Source organism: Mugil cephalus, chromosome 17, assembly GCF_022458985.1.
Source record: "Mugil cephalus isolate CIBA_MC_2020 chromosome 17, CIBA_Mcephalus_1.1, whole genome shotgun sequence".
Lineage (NCBI taxonomy): Eukaryota > Metazoa > Chordata > Actinopteri > Mugiliformes > Mugilidae > Mugil > Mugil cephalus.
This window is the reverse complement of record NC_061786.1, coordinates 331,917-355,105: the sequence shown is the minus strand read 5'-3', so window position 1 is coordinate 355,105 and position 23,189 is coordinate 331,917. Positions and strand designations below refer to the sequence as shown.

At 40.6% G+C, this 23,189-nt stretch overlaps 1 protein-coding gene across 1 annotated transcript in view; it reads left to right on the top strand.

The window, feature by feature from the left end:
• Positions 1-1,953: 1,953 nt before the first annotated feature.
• Positions 1,954-23,189, top strand: part of gabrg1 (gamma-aminobutyric acid type A receptor subunit gamma1) — a 39,360-nt gene continuing 18,124 nt past the window's right edge. The window contains exons 1-3 of the mRNA XM_047610882.1: positions 1,954-3,092; positions 4,206-4,366; positions 10,567-10,634. Coding sequence (XP_047466838.1) covers positions 3,016-3,092; positions 4,206-4,366; positions 10,567-10,634 — 306 coding nt within the window. The 5' untranslated portion in view covers positions 1,954-3,015. The remainder of the gene's footprint in view (positions 3,093-4,205; positions 4,367-10,566; positions 10,635-23,189) is intronic.

Sequence of the window (23,189 nt, the reverse complement as noted above, 5' to 3'; positions counted from 1 at the left end):
ATGCAACACAGTGCAGTCCATCTTGGACATCATCAGGCACCCCCTTCATGACATCCTGGAGGGGCAGAGAAGCAGCAACAGTGGAAGGCTTCTCTCACTACAATGCAGGACTGAGAGGTTCAGGAGGTCCTTTGTCCCCACAGCCATCAGACTGTACAACTGTTTCAATACTTAAATACTCATTTGTAAATTGTTCAACTGTACATAGTTTTCACAAGGTAATTCATATTAACATGTTAGTACAGCCCTATATTTACATATTTTTGCTGATGTCTGTGTATGTTGATGAACAAGCTACTGGACACTCAAATTTCCCCCAAGTATTTTTCTATTCTATTCTAACTTCTTTTCATGGACTGAACCATGTTGCACTGTCAGTTGCATCTGTGTAGTACTTTTTTGACTGTTTATTTGCTGCTTCATTTGCTTTCCGTGGGCCTCTTCTATGAACTCTGAATTTTAGTTCTTTCCATAGATTTTCAATTGGATTCAAGTCAGATGATTGGCTGGGCCATTCTAGCAGCTTTATTCTCTTTCTCTGAAGCCAGTTGAGAGTTTCCTTGGCTCTGTGTTTGGGATCATTGTCTTGCTGAAATGTCCACCCTCATTTTATCTTCATCATTCTGGTAGATGGCAGCAGATTTTTCTCAAGAATGTTTCGGTACATTTTTCCATTCATCCTCCCTTTAATTATATGTATATAAGTTTTCCAGTACTGTGTGCAGAAAAACAGCCCCACACCATGATGTTCCCACCTCCAAGCTTCACTGTCAGTATGGTGTTTTTGGGTTGATGTGCAGTGCATTTTGTCCTCCAAAAATGGTGTGTGTTATGGCATCCAAAGAGTTCAATTTTGCTCTCATCTGACCAGACTATGTTCTCCCAGCATTTTGCAAATGTTGTACAGCAAACTTTAAATAAGCTTTAGCATGCTTTTTCTTCAGAAATGGAGTCTTGCGTGGTGAGTGTGCATACAGGCCACGGCCATTGAGTGCATTGCTTAATGTTATTCCACCTTCCTTTCTGCGTGTGTTCAATACTTTTTCCTTCTCTTATTTTACATTATTACACATTTGTGTTGGTTTCTACGTATGGATTACTAGGGTTGTTTCCAACACCTGGTGAAAATTTCATGTCAATAGCACCTTTAGAAATATGTTTACTATGAAAAATTGTGATGTGTTCAGTACTTATTTTACTGACTGTATATTTTTAGATTTGGCAACATTTCTATAAGGATGCCACATTTTATGACAAATAATAGAGCTTCAGATTTACCAAGTGTTTCTTTATTAACAAGCTTTCAAAATACACTTTTATCAGAGACCAAATTAAAGTGTGACAATTTAGTGAAAAACTAAAATATGAGCCATTTAAGAAGGAAAAACAATCTAAAATAAATCAACCCAAAATGACCTGAAATTACTACAAAATCTCAAAGCTCTCAAAAGCTCAATGTCATACATACAACATAACCTAAATTCCAGCCATATAAATAATGCATACATTATTACACTCTCGCACTTTGTCGTAAATTGAACTCAAGATACAATTTCATACTTTCACTAATATTGGCTTAACAGTTCATTTGTAAACATAAGTATATAAGAGTTACATATATTAGCAGACACACAGAACTAAAATAAATGTTTTGTCACCTTGGAGGCTGATGAATTAGTCTATGGCAGTGTTTCTCAATTCCGGTCCTCCGGACCCACTGCCCTGCATGTTTTCAATGTTTCCCTCCTCCAACACACCTGATTCAAATAAATTACTGTTTTCAATGTTTCCCTCCTCCATAAATTACTCCTCATCAGGCCACTGCAGAGCTTGATGATGATCATTTGAATCAGGTGTGGTGGAGGAGGGGAAACATCGAAAACACGCAGGACAGTAGGTCCTGAGGTCCGTAATTGAGGAACACTGCGCTATGGTAATTATAGTTTGGTCAACTAAGCTAGGAATGTGATATTAGAATAGATGCCTGACTCTGCATATTAGAGACACCAATTAATGTTATTAAATTAAATTTGGAATCTGTGTTTGAAGGCTGCTTTGCAGAACAAGACTGGGATAACACTGGTTGAGATTCATCCTGTGCTCTGGAAGTGTCTTCACAAATCCAATGCCACTCTTGTGTGTCAGGCTGCCTGTTAACATTAATCCAAGTCTCATGAGAATAACTCAGTCTGACAACAATCCAGTTAAAAAAATAATTTCCTATATTAACAAGCAAAATAAAAAGCGATTAGTTCACAAGATGGACATGGATAAATAATGATCATATGAACACGTGTGTCTTCCTGCAATGCAGTGGGAAAAAATACTGTTAAAATACAGTTTTCTTACAATAATGTCCTGCATTTAAATATAACAGGATTATACTATTGAAATCACAATGTAAATTTATAGCAATTTCTAACCGCACCCTGCCTCTGCCCAATGACAGCTGGCATAGGCTCCAGCAACCTCCCACAGACATTCCCGAAAATGCTTAATACAAAAATGTAAAATCCTGCTGACAAAAAATCATAATGGCCTCTTTTAAAGCAACTTCGGCAAGGGCCGCTTTTGATTTGTCACCGTGTGGAAAGCTAAGGTGTGGGTCTGCATAAAGGTTACTGCATTGTAACTAGAACGCACAACGCCCATGGGTGATACAAAAAAATCTACACAAAATACTTCCTCTGGTGTTCAAATCGGCAGTGGGAATCCCTACATATAATTGTGAAAGTGTCCGGTTCTGTCTTTTAAAAAAGGACCCCTTTATTCGCAGCCATATCAGCATCTGTCTTCACAGGCTGTTAGCGGCACTGCAGAGGGAATACAGTAGTGTCCACTCCCCGGTCGCCACCTCACTCACTTTTCCACATCTCACCCTCAACGCGCACCATTGAATCATCTCACGTCCGACTTTCGCGTGCATACCTCACCTCAACGGCAGCCGAACGTGACCTGACGACAGGAATCCCTCGATCTGCCCGTTTTCCCGTGGATTGTGATCTAGAGGAGACAATGAAATTGCCTTATTTCACAGCAGTGGAGGACAAAACCATGAATCCGTGGCTGCTATTCGCGCTACTCGGCCTCTGGTAAGCGTTGCTAAAAACGAGTAACGATGTGTTCGTCATAATTACAATCATATACGCTGACAACAGCTGCAGATTTATTTATTTATTTTTATTTTTATTTTTGGTTGTCTCGTTGTCTTCTACCTGTTGTCGCATATCGTGCGAGCTGGCCTTGAAGATGAGAATGTGCTGATGCTGCGATCCTGTATTTCGTTGGGACATTTTAACGAACTAGTTCGAGTAATACGTTTATTTTTACAATCTCTGGATTTGTGCACTTGGGGCTCATACACGATGGTTTTACAACATTTGTATCGGAACTCTGTAGGTTCAGAATCCGTGATAACCTTTAACATAAAACCAATTTGTCTGTGTGCCTGTGTGTGTACACATTTCTGCAAAGTAGACAAAAAGAAATCGAGCCAACAAATTAATGAAAAGATTTATTATTGTACAAGGAGTACCACACCCCTGTCTAAGATAAGATGCGGTTCTAAAGGCATGCAGTGTTTTTAAAAAACAACATTTTTTATTATTGTTATTTTGATGTCATTTGTCCACAAAACATTTTTCCAGTAGCCCCCTGCAGATGGGCAGAAATGTTCTTTATGGAGACCAGTGGCTTTGTCCTTGACACTCTGCAGAACACACCATGGTTGTTCAGTGTTTTCCTGATGGTGTGCTCATGGATGTCAACATTAGCCAGTCTCATTACATTAATTGGAAACATTTCTGAACAGACTGATTCCAATATGGAAATTGAAATTAACTTGCATTTACATTTGCACACCACAGATAGTAATATTGACTGGGCTCTCGTTGTGTACTATCAGGACTTTTGTAAAAATCCACTAAAGTTTTGAACCATCTTTATGCAGATATGTTGAAAATTTGGAGGAGTGCAACAATCTTTATGAAAGGATGTCATCAATGTATAATGAACTGTTGTGCTTACCAATATGTAAGAATGGCAAATGTTCCTAAATAAATAAATCCACAAGTATGTCATTTTTATTTGTTTGATTGTATTCTCTATGTCTGCTTACCTAAATATACAAATACCTTAAATATGTGAGCATATGTGACAGTAAATACAGTTTTGATTCTTACATTTTTTTTTCCCCCTCTACGTAGCTCAGCATTTGGACCCAGTAAACAAGAAGAAGAGGACTACGAAGATGTGCCCATAAACAAGACCTGGGTCTTATCACCAAAGGTCTATGAGAGTGATGTGACTTTGATCCTTAACAAACTGCTGCAAGGATACGATAACAAACTGCGACCTGACATTGGAGGCAAGTGAATTTGATTTTTGAAAAAAAATTATTCGTTAATACTTTATTAATGCTAAACACGCAACATGCAAAGATAGCATTTTGTGGACAGTGAAGATCATTATGAAATGACAGCGGGAAATGATGATGATGCTGCTGTCTAGAAGACCCTTCACTTTTTAAACTTTTTTAATCACTGAAATGTTTAATTCATAGCCAATAAAAGTTCTGGTTTCTTTTCCAATTTATTAAGACGAGCAGTAGCAGACTATGGAGTCAGCAGTTGTAGCCACTGTTCATCAGAGGGTAGATAGTTTCGCTTTAACAGATGTATCAGAGTTAGGTTGTTTCATTAGGTCTTTCTTTAGGTCTTTTCAATTATAGCATCTAAATCATCAAGATGTTTTCAGATCCCAACCCGACTAAATTTCTCAAGGAACATATAGAACAAAACACCTACATATTAAATCCGAATTTATCTTTATTAACAGGACATGTGCCCCTGTCTTTTAAGACTGCTGTAATTAAACATTTAATTAAAAACTACTTTAGACTCAAAGTTTTACAAAAGGTTGTTGCCAAGAGTTTCAGAGATTCTGCTCAAGGTTTTCCTTGGCACCATCGCCTTCAGGCTTGCTTTCGATGTTTCAGGCTGGATTTTGTAAAGCATTTTGCTGCAGCAATTTGTATTGTTACTGATGCTATATGAAGAAAATTGAACTGAATTGAATTGAATTGATTTAGCCAGGTGAACCAAAGTTTAGACAAATAGGCAGTTGTTAGAATAACTGGCAAATTAAATGATTTACTTCTCTAGGACTGAAGCAGGTAGTTGAAACAGAGAACTGGATTGGCTCAAGGATGCATCTTAGACCAGAGGCGTGTAGCCCAGAGGCTTGAGGTGGTAGCAGATTTGAGCAGGGAGAAAAGTGGAGGAAAAGCTGGCATAGAGTGGCTCAGAGAGCTGGAGGGAATTAGATTAGGCTCTAACACAGAGGCCCAAAAGGGAAGACTGGAGCATCGACAGAAAATACAGAAGAGAATCAGGAGTTACAAAGGACACTGATCTAACAGTGAAACAAGATGAATAGTCACAATGTCAACAGACGTCATGAGCCGAGTCTGCATTCCAATTAAGCACACACAACCAGAGAGAGGAAGAATGGCTGAGGGCAAGGAGAAAGCGGAGGTCATGACACAGTCAGTGCGTTTACATGCACGTGAAAAAAAAACAAATTATTGCCTTAATCGGACTCTAGCTGGACAATGTAAGTGCATGTCAACACATTACTCTGACTAAAATCGGAGTTCTCCTTATCTGATTAAGACACCCAGATAATGCGATTGGAATTGCTATGCTGCTATGTATACGCTTGGTCGGACTACAAACGGATAACTCGTGTGCACATGCTCCACAACTGCTGCGCTGGTGTGTGACCCCAGAACAAAAACTTCCAAGAAAGCCGGTCGCAGAACAAGATGGTAAACAGAGCTGGTAGAAGAGCCACCGGAGGGATAGTGTATATCTTACCTGCACCAAAAGTAGCGCGCAGTTATTCGATTTTCTCCATTGCATGTAAACTGGGACAAGGACTGTAGTCAGAAAGTTGAATTTTGAGCATAGCTCGATTAAATTCTGCATGTAAACGCACTGAGTGACTTTGCTGTTTGCAAACATTTGATGAAATGTGGTATTTTTTACATTCTAGCCCTTTGATATGCACAGTTCAATGCAGTGAAGTCTTTGCTATTTCTACATCCCATATAAAATCTGTCATAAGTTGGTTTATTAAAATTGCCATTCCTGTTTAAATGGTCAACCAACTGATTGGCAACAACCCTTTTTAAAAAGGAAGGTTGGCCTATAGTTGGCTAAAACATCTGGGTCAAGAGTGGGTTTTTTAGGTAAAGGTTTAATTACAGCAGTTTTAGAAGACTGGGGCACATATTCTGTTAATAAAGATAAGTTGATTAAATATGGAGGTATTAATTAATGGAAAAATCTCCATGAGCAATTTAGTCGGGATGGGGTCTAGAAGACAAGTTGATGGTTTAGATGCTGTAATTATTGAAGTGAGCTCAATAAGATAAATTAGAAAGAAAGATTCCAAATATTGACTAGGTCCTACAGTGGTTTCTGTTACCACTGTACTTACATCTTTGACTTCTGGAAATTTTCATTGGATTAAGGATTAATTAATTCTCGGTAAAGAAGTTCATGAAGTCATTACTGCTGAGGGCTGAAGGAATAGATGGCTCAACAGAGCTCTGACTCTTTGTCAGCCTGGCTACAGTGCTGAAAAGAACTCTGGGGTTGTTCTTGTTTCTTCTATTAATGATGAACAATATGCTGTTCTAATCTTAAAGAGAGTTTTTATATTATAAGTTGTTAAACTATATTTCCAGGCTATGTGAGCTTCTTCAGAATTAGTGGAATGCCAAATTCTTTCCAGCTTTCGAACTGCCAGCTTTGAACTGCACAAGTAAGGGATAATGCCCGACGAGGTGTCCATTATTAGAAGTGAGTGGACGGTTGCTTCTGCAAAGTCCATTAATTTCTGATAATGGACACCTCGAATGGCATTATCCTGGTTATACCATGGTCACTTAAGAAATAAATAAATATTAGGTCAATTATTAATACGTTAATGTGCTTTTTTTTACCTGATCATCTTCTAAATTGTCCAGTTCCTCCAGTGTCACCTCCATGTGTCGCATCTCCTCCTTCTGTTCATATCTCTTCTCTCTTTCTTCAAAATGATCAAATTCACCAAATAGGTTAAAGTTAACTATAAAATCACAAATATTTTGTCAACTGTATTGCCGTTGTGATAAACTGTGAAATAACATATGTTCTGTGTTTCTGTTGCCACGGTTACCAAAGCCGCAATCATTTACTACTGTCACCACGGCATTTGACCACAACGTCTTTATGAGTGTCCATTATAAAAGTGTTATACCATGGTCCAGGTGAATCCTCGATTCTGATTGGCTGCGGGGTGTACATTAAAAAGAGTTATACCATGGAGCTACCCTCCTCCGATTTATGACCTTTTTCAGCAAACAGATTTAAGGTTGTACTAAGTGATGCTTTCATGCTGTCAATGCACAAATCTATTTGTGTTGGAGTTAAATTGTGGTTGCTGTCATCCACATTACTTACATTAGGCACCGAGGTAAACAATGAAGGATTAACTCCTTATATCTAGTTACAGCATCATCGGATAAGTGTCTACCATAACGAAACGTCTTTCCAATTTCAGTGTATTCTATTATTGTAAATTCAAATGAAAAGCCAATTGAGTCTAATAATGACATAAATGAAGAGCTGAGACTGTCACTGCCAACATCACCATGGATGTTAAAGTCACCTACTATAATGACTTTATCTGTTCTAAGCACTAAATCACAGAAACTCAGTATTCGGCTAAAATTTCAGAGTAAGGAGCAGGTGGGCGACACACCACAACAAAGAGAATTGTTTTTTGTGTTTTCCAGTCTGGAAGAACAAGATTAAGAGTAAAGGCTTTCAAACGAATTAACCCATAAGGACCCACGGTGACACGGTTGTCTCATGCCCTATTAATGCTCTGGATGGTTCCATGTTAAGTTAATCCTTGATTTTTCACTCATGAAGTCCCAGAGTAACACACCTATAGCGCATTTATGATAGGTCATGTGACCAGTGGGGTGATCATGTGTCTCCATACCAACCGACTGAACTTGACTGAAAGTTGCATGTGGAAAAACCAGCTACCTAGCTAATTTGAAGCTGCTCTTTCTGAGGCTAAAAGTTAAGATTGATCCAATTCAAGGATTGCAGTGTTTAAACATGATGCTGTTTGTTAAAAATAAACTATTGTTTACACATTTCTTGAGGAACTTTGTATAAAATGATCAAGTAAATATTGGTGTGACACAAATGTCACATCGGGCAATTAGCCTAAAAGTGGTTGAAAAAAATTGTTGTGACTTATGTGTCACAATAAGAAAACTAATCATTATGTGATCAGTTTACTTGGCTCATTCAATTATATTTAGTTATATATTGTTTATTCTAGTTTAATTGAACCAATATCAGTTATATAATTTTATTCATGGGTTGCAAAAGGACCTGTTGGGCACCAAGTAGCTAGCTACTAAAATGGCAGGTCTAGGACTACATCATGACATCAGCTGCAAGGCATGTTTACCATTTTTTCTCTCTAGATGAACAGGAAAAAGAGATGGGATTGGGATAAGCATAGCCAGTTGATTCTGGACATGATTCAGAATGGAGATGAAAGTGAGATTGAAGGATTTGGTGGTACCAGCTCAGATGAAGACGATCCTGTTGAAGATCCAGATTACACTCCCTTGAATCAGGAGTCAAGTGAGTCTGAATGTGAGTCAGAAGGGGAAATACCTCAACCAGAAGGGGAAGTGTCTCAACCAAGAGAAGTACCTCAACCAAGTACCCCAACGAAGAAACATCCCACTGGCCAAGAAAATAAGTTCTCTTGGAAAAAGAAACCTTTTGAAGCCCCTGACTGCACTTCCAAAGGAGAGAGTGTCACACCTCCAGACAAGCCTTCCACTCCCCTGCAGGACTTCAGGAGGTTCATTACAGAAGAGATGATAGAGTCAGTGATGGAGCAAACCAATCTGTACAGTGTCCAAACCACTGACATGCTCAAGAATGTGAACATCACAGTCAAGGAGCTCGAAATCCTATAAATATATAAATACTGCCTTATTGGGCTGCACGTTCCTCTGAAAGACACCATTTGCTCATCGATAGAGTTGTACTCTTCAGGGGTGATCTCAAGACATTGTTTGCGGAACATATCAAGCCATGGACGGATCTTCCAGCATTTGTCCCCTTCTTGCCTGTTTGATGAATCCGTATTGTCAGCGAAGTGAAGAGATGCGCGGAGGGTCTGAAAATGGTTGTGTGACATATTATCAACTACCATGGCACACCTTGTGTTGTTTTCCCAGTAGGTATGGTTTCCTGGAAGCTGGCAAATACCCATGTGCAGGTACATGCCAACTAGGATTTCCATACCTGTTCTGGCACAGTATCATGCTAGCCCTGGTCAACGCGTGGCTGACCTGCTGCCGTGACTGCAAGCTGCTTGGTCAGAGGCCACTAAATCAAAGAAGATTCAAATTCCACAAATGTTGTTGAGCTTTTAGGTTATTCATTGTGGAATTACAAATGTTATGACTCTGGTGAGCTTTGACACCCCGTTAGAGAGTAGAAAAGGATCAATAGTGATCAGTGGTGTGAAATGGAAGGTAGGGAGAGTGTTATTGATATAATTTCCTTCCATAATTATTAAGATAAGCAGCTAAACCTACTCTTTGAGGCATCATGTGTTTTTCATTGTTCAGATGGTACTTTTCTTGTTGTTGATCTAAGAAAATGTCTAGACTAAACCTACAAAGAGTTTTTTTTTCATTATTCAGATGGTATTTATGTTGTTTGATGTTGATCTGAGGATATACAAATAAAAAGACAAAGAAATACATTCTCAGGGTGATTTATTAAAAAAAAATTTAAGATTAAGGTTTAACCTATAATTTAAATATTTTACGCCCGGAGTGACACCTAAGTCACTTTTGAGATCTTTGCCAGCCAGTGGCAGAATTTTGAAAATTTTGTGAAAAATGTGTTCTATGTGATCTATTTAATCTGTTTTATGGCCCCCTTAATTTTCCTTGCGGTAGAAATGGGTCCGGGTCTTTATGGGTTAAAGCTTTGCTTTTTTTGCTGGTCTAGGGTTAATAGATGAATCAGAGTGGAAGATTGCTGCCACATATTCATTATCCTGCAGCCATGTTTCAGTCAAACTAAATGGATCAATCTGATCAGTCACTAAAAGTGATTTAGATGAGAAAGATCTGACATTTAAAAGACCACATTTAATTTTCTTATTTTTCTGTTGTACTAGTGAATTTGTATTGTTCTGTATAAGTTTCGCATAAATAACTCTTCTACTGTTTTTGATTTTAAAAATCTGTGAGCAGACAGAACATCTGTGAATATTTTTACAGACACTTGAATCACTTGAATGAGTCTCCCTTGTGGTTAAATATTGTCGTAATTTTCTTTCTTTTTTTTCATCAAAGAACACTTTCAGTGCTTCTTAAATTGACAATATAATTTTTATTCCAGTCTTATTAAGTATTGAAACCCCATTGTATTTAACCAGTGCTGTGATTTTTTTGTGTTACAGTGAGGCCAACAGTGATTGAAACAGCAGTGTATGTCAACAGCATCGGACCAGTGGATCCCATTAACATGGTGAGACTGCTTCTTTTGAATACTCATAAATTACTTAATATTAAGTTGTATTTTTCCATAATTTTAAAATTAATTCGTTTTTTGCCATGATGAGAAATTATGAAAAAAATGCTTACTACTACTACTACTACTACGTACTACTTACTTATACTACTTCAGTCATTCAAGGTAATTTAGGAACAAAGCGTAAAGTAACTTAACTATTGAGTTGTGGCAACACAACAAACCTTGTGAAACACCTCAGGTTAAATCACAACATATTTGTAGTACAGTCACCGGCTACTTTATTAGGTACACCTGGCTAGTAAAACGTTGGACCCCCTTTTGGCTTTGTGTTGGAAATATACCTCAAATCATACTTTATTTATATAGCACTTTTCATGCAAAAAAGAAAATGCAACACAAAGTGCTTCAGAAATAAAACATTACAAGAAACAAATCAAGAATAACCCCCCTCCCTCCCCACCCACCCGCACACACACACACACACACACACACACACACAACCCACACCCTCCATATATGCACATACATACATACATTACACAGGTACACACCCACACCCATATACATACTAAAAGTTGTTGAGACATGGCAGGGCACTGAGGCTTGAGGCAAGGAGGACACTACCGTCCACGCAGAGAGGGGTCCCAACTCCTTGACCATAGGGACGCTGCCGCTCTCCCTGACCCGGTCAGAGAGGCGGGCCCCAGACCTAAGTGCGGAGTGTCCAACCACCCAGGCTGAAGGGACCACATCTTACTGTTTACTTAAAACAGTAAGAAATCATAATAATAAGAATGAATGAATGAATGAATAAATAAATAAATAAAAAATAATTAGGTAAATTAAATAAATTAAATAAGTAACTTAAAACACTGATGACAAAAATAAAAAATCAAGTATGATAAATAGAATTGAGAAGAGTTAAAATCATTAAATGTGACAAAAATAAAATCATGCAAAAGCCTGATTAGAAAGATGAGTCTTGAGCCTCTTGCCTCTTTTTCAAAGAGGTTCTCCGAACCGAAGGGTTAGCAGTTCGATTCCCAGAATGTGCCATATGCTGAAGTGTCCTTGAGTAAGACAATGAACCCCCAGTTGCTCCCAGTGCAACTGAAACTGGTGTGTGAATGTGTGTGTGCTTGTGTGAGCCAATGGGTGGATGTGTCTGACTGTAAAAGCACTTTGAGTACCAATAGGTAGAAAAGCACTTTATAAAAGCAAGACCATTTACCATTTACCCTAATAACTGAATGTCGTCTCCCCGTGTGTCTTACATCTTGTAATATGATTAAAAGGGCGGTGCCGGAGGACCTCAGGGTTTGCAAGGGTTGATACAGTAAAAGTAAGTCAGACTGATAAGACATTGAAAAACTACCTTAAAATCTGAAATTGACTGTAAAGGCATGGCGAGCCAATGCGGAGATTGTAAAACTGGTGCAATGTGTTCCTGCTCTCTAGTGGGTGCAAATGGTCTTTTTGGGAAGACCAGAGAGCAGAGCATGGTCTATATTGACATGATAGCATCACACAGTTGCTGCAGATTTGTTGGCTGCACATCTATGATGTGAATCTTACGTTCCACTACATCCCAAATGTGACTGGCTGATTAGGTATTTGTGTTAACAAGCAATTGAACACATGTATGTAATAAAGTGGCCAGTGAGTATAGTTCTCCTTAAGTAACAATAATAAAACATTAATTTATTTTAATACTCTTATCATTATACTTATTCTTTTTTTAGTGTTTGAAACACTAAACACAACATATTTTGTATGATATAAGGTTAGGGTTAGGGGGTTTTGTATGATAGATTTTATAACATTAGCTTGGCTATAAAGTAAATGAGGCCACTACCTCAATATACTTCTGAGTTTAAAATAAATAAATAAATTACTCTGATGTCTTGTATACTTATATAGGTATACAAGACATCATACAAGACACCTTATATAGGATGGTCATCCCCGAGAACCCCCATACACAAACAAAGAACGACGAATAACTTCCAACCGCAGCACAACAACCACCCCACAAAGAGCCTTAAACGGTGTGTCCCCACAGCAACACTGCACAGTCCCCACGAGCAAACCAGCGCACTATAATGTGAAAAACTCACCCTGTATATAAGTCGACTGATGCGGGAGTCAGCTCCTCAGGACTGAAAGCAGATGCTGAGAGGCCACAAACACGTCCAAGTTTGTGACGCCAAAATTGTTGTATATTGATGTGCTGAAGAAAGAAGTGATCACTGCTGACAAGTCTTATCTTGCATTTAAAAAGGTTTATTTACAAGAAAGAACAATGTCAAACTCTTGCCGAATCTGAGAGAACCTCTGGCCAATCGTCGAATCCCCTCTGCCATTCAGCTCCCACAGTCACCTTATATAGGATGGTCATCCCCGAGAACCCCCATACACAAACAAAGCTTTAGGTTGTATGTCCTGGCTCGTTTTACGAACTGGCATCTGGTAAATGACCTTTTGACCTTTTGACCTTTAACTTTATACACACTTCACAACCCCCAAACACAGGAAAGGGACAGAAGAGAAAAACAAGAAGATAATATACTACATATTTCCCCCCTTCGAGGCTCCTAGAGTCTCGACCACCAAAATACACATACACACATTCAAACACAAAAACATATTCATTGTTATAACAGAATGATATGTCCTTCTTACAGTGCCAGTTACAGCACAACCCTTAACGATACAACAAATTCATGGAGTGTGAGAGCGAAAACCTATCAGACAGTCATCTTTCTTAAAATGTCCACCTTTCAATCTAGACAGGAAATTCTCTCACGGCCCCTCTGTCTAAGGCGACCACACAGTAGTACTCCAAGCCTACTAAAAAGAAGGATTTCTAAAATTTATAGGGAAATATCTTAAGCAGAGTATATATATGGATACCTCAGCAAATAAATCAAAACCATATCCAACATCAGGCTGGTCGACCCATCGGACCCTCCATTGGACCTTTCCCTTCCTAGCATTACTTTCCTTAAACACCCCGAAAACAAAAAGAAAACAACTGAGGTTCCAATACATCCACTTTCTTAACAAACACATAACTCAATTACATTCATTACAACATTGACAAAACAAAAGTATTTTGCACTGTGATTCTTTTCCACTTTGCTCCATTCGTTTCCCACTGGCACTGCAAAGCTTCATCACAGTGTCCTAGTTCAGGGTCCTTCAGTCCCCGAACACCCAGCTTCTTGCAGTGATCCTCCTTCAATATCCTTCTAAGTGGAGAAAAGACAGCACACCAGTATCTTTGCACACATTAAAACAAATAGACACAATATATTTAAAAACAAACATCAACACACACACATTTCTCCCTTGACTCTGTGGATGATAAACTGCCCCTGACGCTGTTTAATCCCCAGTTTCTGTAAAATCAATTTCACAGTCTTATCCACAAACTCCTTCCCGTTATCCGAAGATATTCGATCAGGAAGTCCCCACCTGCTTATGACCTCCCTGCACAGAAACTTTGCAACTGACTGAGCATCCTTTCGCTTAGTTGGACAAGCTTCAGGCCATCGTGAAAATCTATCCACGACGACCAACATGTACCTCTTTTACCTGCAACCGGTTTTATCATATCGACAAAATCCACCACCAACTCACGCATTGGACCCCTTGGCGTTGGAATATGACCTAGAGGAACTATCACACCCCTCCGAACATTATTTTTCAGACAGATAGTGCACCTGCTTATAACATAATCAATTTGCTCAAGCAAATATGGTGCCCAAAATCCATACTCTTTTATAATCTTCCTCCTAACTTCCCCCCTTGCAACATGGGCTAAGCCATGTGCTTCCTGAATCATCAATCCCAACAGGTCTGGAGGTGCTACTATCAGTCCCTCATGATTTCTCCAAAGACCAGTAGAATCCTGTGTTGCCCCTCGATCTACCCACAACTGTTTATCCACCTCAGAGACAGCTTCCTGCATTAAGACCACATCTTTCACTGTAATCTTATCCTCCAAATCTACTTCATGTGTGACCAAGAAAACTTTACCCAACTTCTCAGCTCCTGTCACTGCTTTTGCAGCCTCATCAGCCGCTTTATTACCCTGAGTGACTCTTGACACATCCTTCTCATGTGCTGCACATTTAGCTATTGCTATTTCTTTAGGTTTCATCATAGCATGGAGATGTTCCATTATCTGAGTGTGATGCTGTATTGGGGAACCATCTGTTTTCTTAAACCCTCGATTTTTCCATACCGATCCAAACAAATGACACACATTATGAGCATATGCAGAATCTGTATAGACCGTCACACGCTTGCCTTCCGCTAAAAGACATGCTTCAGTTAACCCCACCAATTCAGCAAGCTGCGCTGATGCAGGCTGCGGTACCACTTCCGCTTTCTCAACAACAAATCCTGTTCCCTGGGCTTTTACCACCGCATAACCAGCACTCAAATTATCTCCCACACGATAACAGGACCCATCTGTCCAATACTCTACATCTGCCTCACGCAGTGGGAGAGCTTTCAAATCTGACCTTAATCTTGAGTATTTCTCTGCTTCTTGAACACAATCATGTGGTTCACCATCTTCTGGAGTTGGCAAATTCTCAGCTGGATTTATCGTAACACATCTGACTAATGTGACATCCTCCTGTTCTAAAAGCCTATTATAGTCTCTAAGTCTAGGCATGGTCAACGTATACCTGCCATAGTTCAAAAGATTTCTGAGACTATGATGAGTAAGAATTGTCACTGGATATCCCCTCGTGACCGAAGATGCTTTGTCATACATTAAATAGACTCCCACCATTGCTCTATAACACAGTGGTAGTCCAAGTTCAACATCTGAGTAAGCAGTAGAATAATATGAAATAGGTTGAGGACTGGTCCCTGTACCGGTTGGCTGACAAAGAACTGCGCATGCATATTTTCCTTCAGCTGAAGTAGATACGTACAACAGAAAATTCTTAGAATAGTCTGGAAGTGCTAACGCTGGAGCTTCTTGTAACCTCTGTTTAATCGTTTCAAAGGCTAATAAACCATCCTGTGTCCAGAGAAGATTACAATGAAGTTGAGTACTCCCAGTATCTTTAATCATAGCCCTTAAAGGTCCTGTCAAACTTGCATAATCTTCAATCCATGCTGAAGAGTAACCAGTGATACCGAGGAATGTCATCATCTCCCTGACTGTTCGGGGCTTTGGAGCCTTTCGAATAGCCTCTAAATGACTGTCAGAAATACTTCTGTGGCCCTGTGATATTGTTTGACCCAAATAAACTACCTTCTCCTGACAATATTGCAACTTCTTCTGTGAGACCTTGTGACCATTTTCTGCCAAAATCTGCAACAGCTTAATTGAGTCTTCATGACATGTTTTCTTATCTGGTGAACAAATAATAATGTCATCTACATATTGAACCACTGTACTTTTTAATTTTTGATCTAGTCCTGCCAAATCATCTTTCAATACTTTATTGAAAATATGAGGACTATGTTTAAATCCCTGTGGCAACCTTTTGTACACATAAAACTGTCCCTTGTATGTGAACCCAAACAAACCCTGACTTTCTACGCTCAGTGGAACACTGAAAAATGCACCACATAAATCCAGTACTGTAAAATGTGTAGCATTTGGGGGAATTTGAGCTAACAAAGTATGCGGATCTGGCACTTCTGCTGGAAAATCGGCTACTACTTCGTTCACAAATCTCAAATCATGAACCAAGCGATAGGAATCATCTGGTTTCTGTAAAGGCAACAATGGCGTATTGCTTATAGGATTTTGAGTTATCTTCAGCACATCTGCTCTCAGAAGTCCTTCAAGCTGTGATTCAATCCCTTGAACTGCCTCTTCTTTCAGTGGATACTGATTCTTCCAAGGAGGTCTGGCTCCAGGTCTAAGCTCCACTTTCACTGGTTGAGCTGATTTAACAAGACCAATATCAGTACTGTATCGAGACCACAAACATTCAGGTACTTGCTGTAACATTTCTCTCCTCAAAACGTCTGCGTCCATTTCAACCCCACATATCGTTTCATGTGTCATTTGGACAACTTGTGGTCGCCCATGTCCGTGAGCAGATATCATAATCTTGAGAAACCGCTGATCCTCACTCTTCCAGATGGCAGAATTCCCCTCTACTGGTGCAAAAACAGCTTTTACTGCTTCCGCCATCATTTCTCCTATATCTTTCTGTTCATATTCTTCAGACACCATCAAAATCACATGTGGTACACTCTCTTTGATTTTATATTCTTCGCTCACATATTCATTCATATCAACCATCATTGCTGCTCCTTGTGGTCCCCAAATTATACAAGACGAGGTGAGTTCAACTTCTTTTGGTTGATGACTTATCCACTCCACACAATTTGACTGGGCAGCGTCCTTAAAATACTTGACCCTCCTTCTTCAGGGAATCGCGAGATCTTCAGGGAATCGCGAGATGCTGTGATCTCACGAGACGGGTGAGGTTTTGAATTGTTACATGGCGGCATAACGCTGCACGATTAAACCGATTAAATCAAGACTTTAGAGGATAACATCAACAGAGATCCGCGGTCTCCACTCGCAGTCGAAGAGGCTAAATTAAAACATTGTAATACCGCCAGAGTGGAGTCCCTAGAAAACTTTATCGACGAGTACTACCTGCGGTGCGTCATGGAGCCTTCTGACAATCCGGCCAAGAGAAAGAAAGCTGACTCCTCCACGGACACAAGCGATCTAATAACAGCTGAGGTATCAGTACTTGAGTCTATTAATAAAAAACTAGATCTGCTGAGCCTTATGCACCAGGAGATCAAGGATCTCAAGTCAAGCTTAGAATTTTCGTACGATCAGATCGCTAATCTTCAAAGAGATAACGCCGAGCTGCGAGCGGACGTCACCTCCATTTCAGTGGAGGTAAACCAGCTCAAAAAAGAAAATAAACAACTGAAAGAGACTGTCCTGGACATACAATCAAGGAGTATGCGGGACAACCTTATTTTCTCAGGGATCTCAGAGAGCTCCCCGGACAATCCAGAGGCCCTGATAAAAAAATTCATGACCACCGCTCTCAAGCTGCCAACGGAGACGGTGAATAACATCTCCTTTCACCGCGTCCACCGGCTCGGAGCCCGAGGAGGAAACCGTCCGCGTCCAATCATTGCTAAATTTGAACATTTTCAACAGAAGGTACTTGTGAAGAGCAAAGGACGCGAACTCAAAGGTACCACTTTCGGAATTAACGACCAGTTCCCGAAAGAAATCAACGAGAGGCGTAAAGTGCTGTACCCGATCCTTAAGGATCATCGGCAGAGAGGAAAGAGGGCCGCACTTACAGTGGACAAACTTTACATCGACGGTCAGCTGTTCCGGGATGCAAACATCACCCCCTGGCTCTACTGATGGATAAGTATTAAGAAAAATAAGCCATGTATATTTGTTATTTGTATGTATATTATAAAGATGTACATTTGTATATATAAATATAAATACTAAGAATAGGGTAAAAAAAAAAAAAAAAAAAAAAAAAAAAAAAACCTCACAAAACGTTAATGTATGTCACTCCTCTTACCTTCTCACTCACCTCATACATCCCCCCCTGCTATTCTTCTTTCTTTCTTCTCCTTCTGTCCATGTCTCCCTGCCCTCCACACTTACCTCCACTCACCCCTTCACCCCCCCACATATCTCCGACACAATAATTTCCTTTCTCGTGGTGCTAATGTTATTAAGTTAACAATCAGTTTTCCAGGAACTGATGCTATTGTTGATATGTCTGTATGACATTGCTTGTACCAGGTATAATCAAGTATTCCAACACTCACCTCCTGATTTCTCTCCATTGTCTGTACATCCTTTCATGCTGACAGCAGCAGACGACCCCGTAAAGACGTACAAAATCCTCTACCAACACAACATACAAAGAAGGACTGAATGCTCTCAATCTCAATGTCGCAGTTAACTGTTGTCTCTTGGAATGTGCATGGCATTCGCTCGCAGGCAAAAAAAATTAAAATTATGGATTATATCTCCAAATTACAAGCCGATATCTTACTCATTCAAGAAACTCACCTGCAAGATTCAGAAAAAAAATCTCTTATAGATCCAAATTTTAACCAAGTTTTCTCTTCCTGTTTCAACAGTAGACAAAGAGGAGTCTCGATTTTGGTCCATAAGAGACTCGTGTTTACCTTAAACAAATTGATAACAGACACAGAAGGTCGATACATCATCATTCAGGCATCAATCTTTAATAAATTATACACAATTGCAAACATTTATGCCCCGAATGACGATGATCCGGCCTTCTTTCACAAAGTCTTTTCACAATTATCTGACATAGCCGTCACACCCTTTACAATTATTGGAGGGGACTTTAACACAGTCCTGAATCCCTCTCTAGATCGGTCCCATAATTCGATACACATAAAAAAATCACAATCAGCCAAAGTCGTCAAAGAATACATGGATGAATTTGGACTTGGCGATGGTTGGAGAATCAAAAACCCCACAAAGAGGGAATACACTTTCTTTTCCCCCGTACACCACTCCTTTTCTAGAATTGACTTTTTTCTGACAAACAATTCTATTGTACAAAGAATCAACACCAGTATACACCCTATCATAATCAGTGATCATGCACCGGTGTCCCTCCACCTTCAAATAGAACCCTCCCTAAAACCATCACCCACATGGCGCCTTAACACCTCATTACTGAGAGACCCTGAATTTGACTCATTAATAAGGAAGGAATGGAAGGGGTTTTTGGAAATAAATGACTCCCCAAATTTATCCCCATCTCTGATTTGGGAAACAGGGAAAGCCGTAATCAGAGGCAAAATTATATCTTACTCCTCTTACAAGAAAAAACGGGACCAACAAGCAGAAAAAAACATCGAGGATAAGATTAAAGAAATAACAGAACAATACACCGCAAACCCAAATGAACAATTATGGACCCAACTACAAAATGCGAAACTACAATTAGAAAATATCTTGACCAAAAAAACAGAATTCGTACTTCAACAGCTTAGATACCAAAATTTTGAGAATAGCAATAAATCAGGCAAATTTCTTGCGAATCAACTCCAACGCAACAGAGAAAAATCTCTTATAAATGCAATTCAGGACTCAAGTGGCAAACACACTCAATCACCACAGGAAATTAATCATATCTTTTACAGCTTCTATGAAAAACTATATTCAACAACTACCAACCCGAATCCTGACGACATTCAGGCCTTCCTCAAAAAACTCAATCTACCCCAACTGACGGCAGAACAAAGAAACATATTGGATTCGCCACTGACCATGGAAGAACTATTAACAGCTTTAGAAAACATGCCTATGGGCAAAGCTCCTGGGCCGGATGGTTTCCCTGCCGAATTTATGAAACAGTTCTGGTCAGATCTGGCCCCCTTGTTCCTAAGGTCTGTTACAGAAATCAAAAACACAGGTTGCATAAGATCCCAAATGAATACTGCTGCAATTAAATTACTTTTAAAACCTGATAAAGACCCAACACTCCCTTCCAGCTATCGCCCTCTGTCATTGATTAATACAGATATCAAAATTATTTCCAAAGCACTAGCATCTAGACTAGAGAAAGTAATTTCATCAATAATTCTCAATGACCAAACAGGTTTCATCAAAGGCCGACAATCTACAAATAACGTTAGACGGCTCCTTAACCTGATCAGCATGTCCCAGCGTAGAAATACAGAAGCCATTGTTTTATCACTGGACGCTGAGAAAGCCTTTGATAAAGTTAACTGGGCTTTCCTCTTTGCCACCCTTCAAAATTTCGGCTTTGGAGAGTCATTTATCCACTGGGTTGCTGCACTGTATAATTCACCTAAGGCCACAGTCACCACCAATGGTTTCACATCACAAAGCTTCACCTTACAGAGGGGAACCAGACAAGGATGCCCCCTGTCTCCCCTACTGTTTGCTATATTTATTGAACCGCTCGCATCAGCAATACGTCAGAACTCCAGTATCCAGGGTATCCACTCACCCATCTCTGAACATAAGATCAATCTATATGCTGACGATGTTTTACTTTACTTGCAACAACCTCAGAGATCATTACAGGAAGCTTATAATTGTATTTCAAAATTTTCAGCCCTCTCTGACTACTCAATCAACTGGTCCAAATCAACAATATTACCAATAACGGACAAAGCATGGGATCCTGCAGACCATAAACCCCAACTACCCTTTTCCATAGGTAATATCAAATACTTGGGCATAAACATCTCACCTAAATTGTCAGAGTTAGTGCAACTGAACTTCGATCCACTCCTGGAGAAAATCTGTGATGACCTGAAGCGCTGGACCAATCTTCCTATCTCTCTGATGGGACGCATAGCAACAGTCAAAATGAAAATTTTGCCACGAATTAATTACTTATTTTCCATGATCCCATTCAAACCCACAGCAAAATGGTTCCAGAACCTAGATTCTGCAGTCACCAAATTTTACTCAAAAAACAAACAGACAAAAATTAGCCTCACCACCCTTCAAAAAAATAAATCAGAAGGAGGACTAGATGCACCGAACTTTACAAACTACTACCTGGCAAATCAGCTGCAATACATCACCAAATGGATAAACCCAGAGGCAGATTACAATTTGTGGCTAGAAATAGAACAGGCCGACTGCCACAACATATGCATTTCGGACCTGCCCTTCATTACAATCACCCTTAAGCGTCATAACTGCTTCCAAAACCCCATTATTGCCGCCACCCTGTCGGCTTGGTGGAAGAGTCTAGAGACCACAGGATCCCTGCTGGAACCCTGTGGGTTCTCCCCAATTTGGCACAACCCTGACTTTGTGAATAACAAAGTCCCTCTTCACCTCAGCACTTGGAAGCATAAAGGAATAACCCACCTCCATCACCTCTTCCAGGGGAACTTACTTATGAATCACAGAGATTTATTTGATACGTTCGAAATAAGAAATGGAAACTTCCTCCAATACCTACAGGTGACCAAGACAATCAGAAAGAAAATCCCAGTGCTCCAGAACTGCATACAGCCACCACAATTCGTCACCAACATTAAAAAACTCATACCGAAAAAGAAGAAAACCCTCTCTTTAATATATAAGCTGCTATCAACCACACATTTAATACATGTACCAATATCAAAATGGGAAGCCGATCTTTCCCTGTCTACAGACTTTGATTTCTGGGCTCAGATCTGCCAAAATATATTTAAAATGACCAAAAACTCGAATTTACAGCTGATCCAGTTTAAAGTACTCCACAGATCACACACAACTCAATACAAGATGTATAGAATGGGCTTCTCCCAATCCGACAAATGTACGCAATGCACCCAAAACTATTCAGATTCTTATTTCCACGCTCTCTGGCTCTGTTCTCCGGTACAGCACTTCTGGTCACTTGTAACACAGAAACTCTCCTCAATTTTGGACTGCAGAATCCCATTAACCCCTAACTTGTGCCTCATTGGTGACCTGGAAACAATCAGTCTTCCTCACCATCTATCACAATCTGTCCTTGTAGCTCTCACCATCGCCAAGAAAACAATCCTTATGAACTGGAAGAACAAACAGTCACTAAACATTTCCCAGTGGTTGAACCTTCTTTCCGATTATATATCACTGGAGAAAATATCTGCTACCCGGAAAAATCAGTTGACTTTGTTTGCCAAAAAATGGTCTGTATTCTGCGACTCCCTCAACCTTAATTTGCATCTTGACTTTGCCTGCTAGCTTTTGCCACTTCTGTTCCACCTACTGTAATGCTATAATAATATTTCTCTTACAGTGATGAATGTCGTTATGGAAAAGATTTTATTGCCCTCTTCATCCAGGTTCACTAAGGAGGATCCCCGGACCACAACACCTTGAGCATGCATTAGGGGTGCCCTACTCCTTCTCACCCCTGGGTTGACTTCCGGCCCTGAGCGGTTTACCCGGCTGGCCTCCCTCTCCCCCAGTTGGGGTGGCGCTGGTGACTTGCCTGGGGTTCCCTGTGGCTTCGGCGCTTGCTCACTTTCCTGGGGTCGTGGTGTATCGGTGGCCGACTCTCCCTGGATCTCCTGGTGGGCCTTGGCGGTCTGGGCTGGCGGGCTCCCTGTCCCCTCCTCTCCCTCCCCTCTGCGGCGCCCTCCTCCCTTCGCCCGGCTCCTCCTCCGGCCCCTCCTTCCTTCCGCTGGTGGCTGGGCCCTCGCTGGTCGTGGGGGGCCCTCCTGGGGTCCGGGGGGCCCCGGCGGTCGGGGCCACGCCCGGCGCCTTGGGGTCGGAGCCGGAGGGTGTGGGGGGCTGCCTGAATACCACCCTGGGCATGTCCGGTCGCTCCGTCGCGCTGGGGCTGGGGGGGCTGCGGGGGGTGGGGTCTCCGTCCGCCTGGGGGGCACCCCTGCCACCGCGGGGGGTGGATGGGGGGTTAGCTGATGCCATTCCTCGGCTGGTCGGTGATGGTTCTTCGGGGTTTCCTGGGGGTCTGTCGCATCCTGGTTGCTGTTCTGGGCTGGGGGCGGGGTCTGGTCGGGGGACTTCCTGAGTCCTGGGGGCCCTCGCCCCGTCTGTGG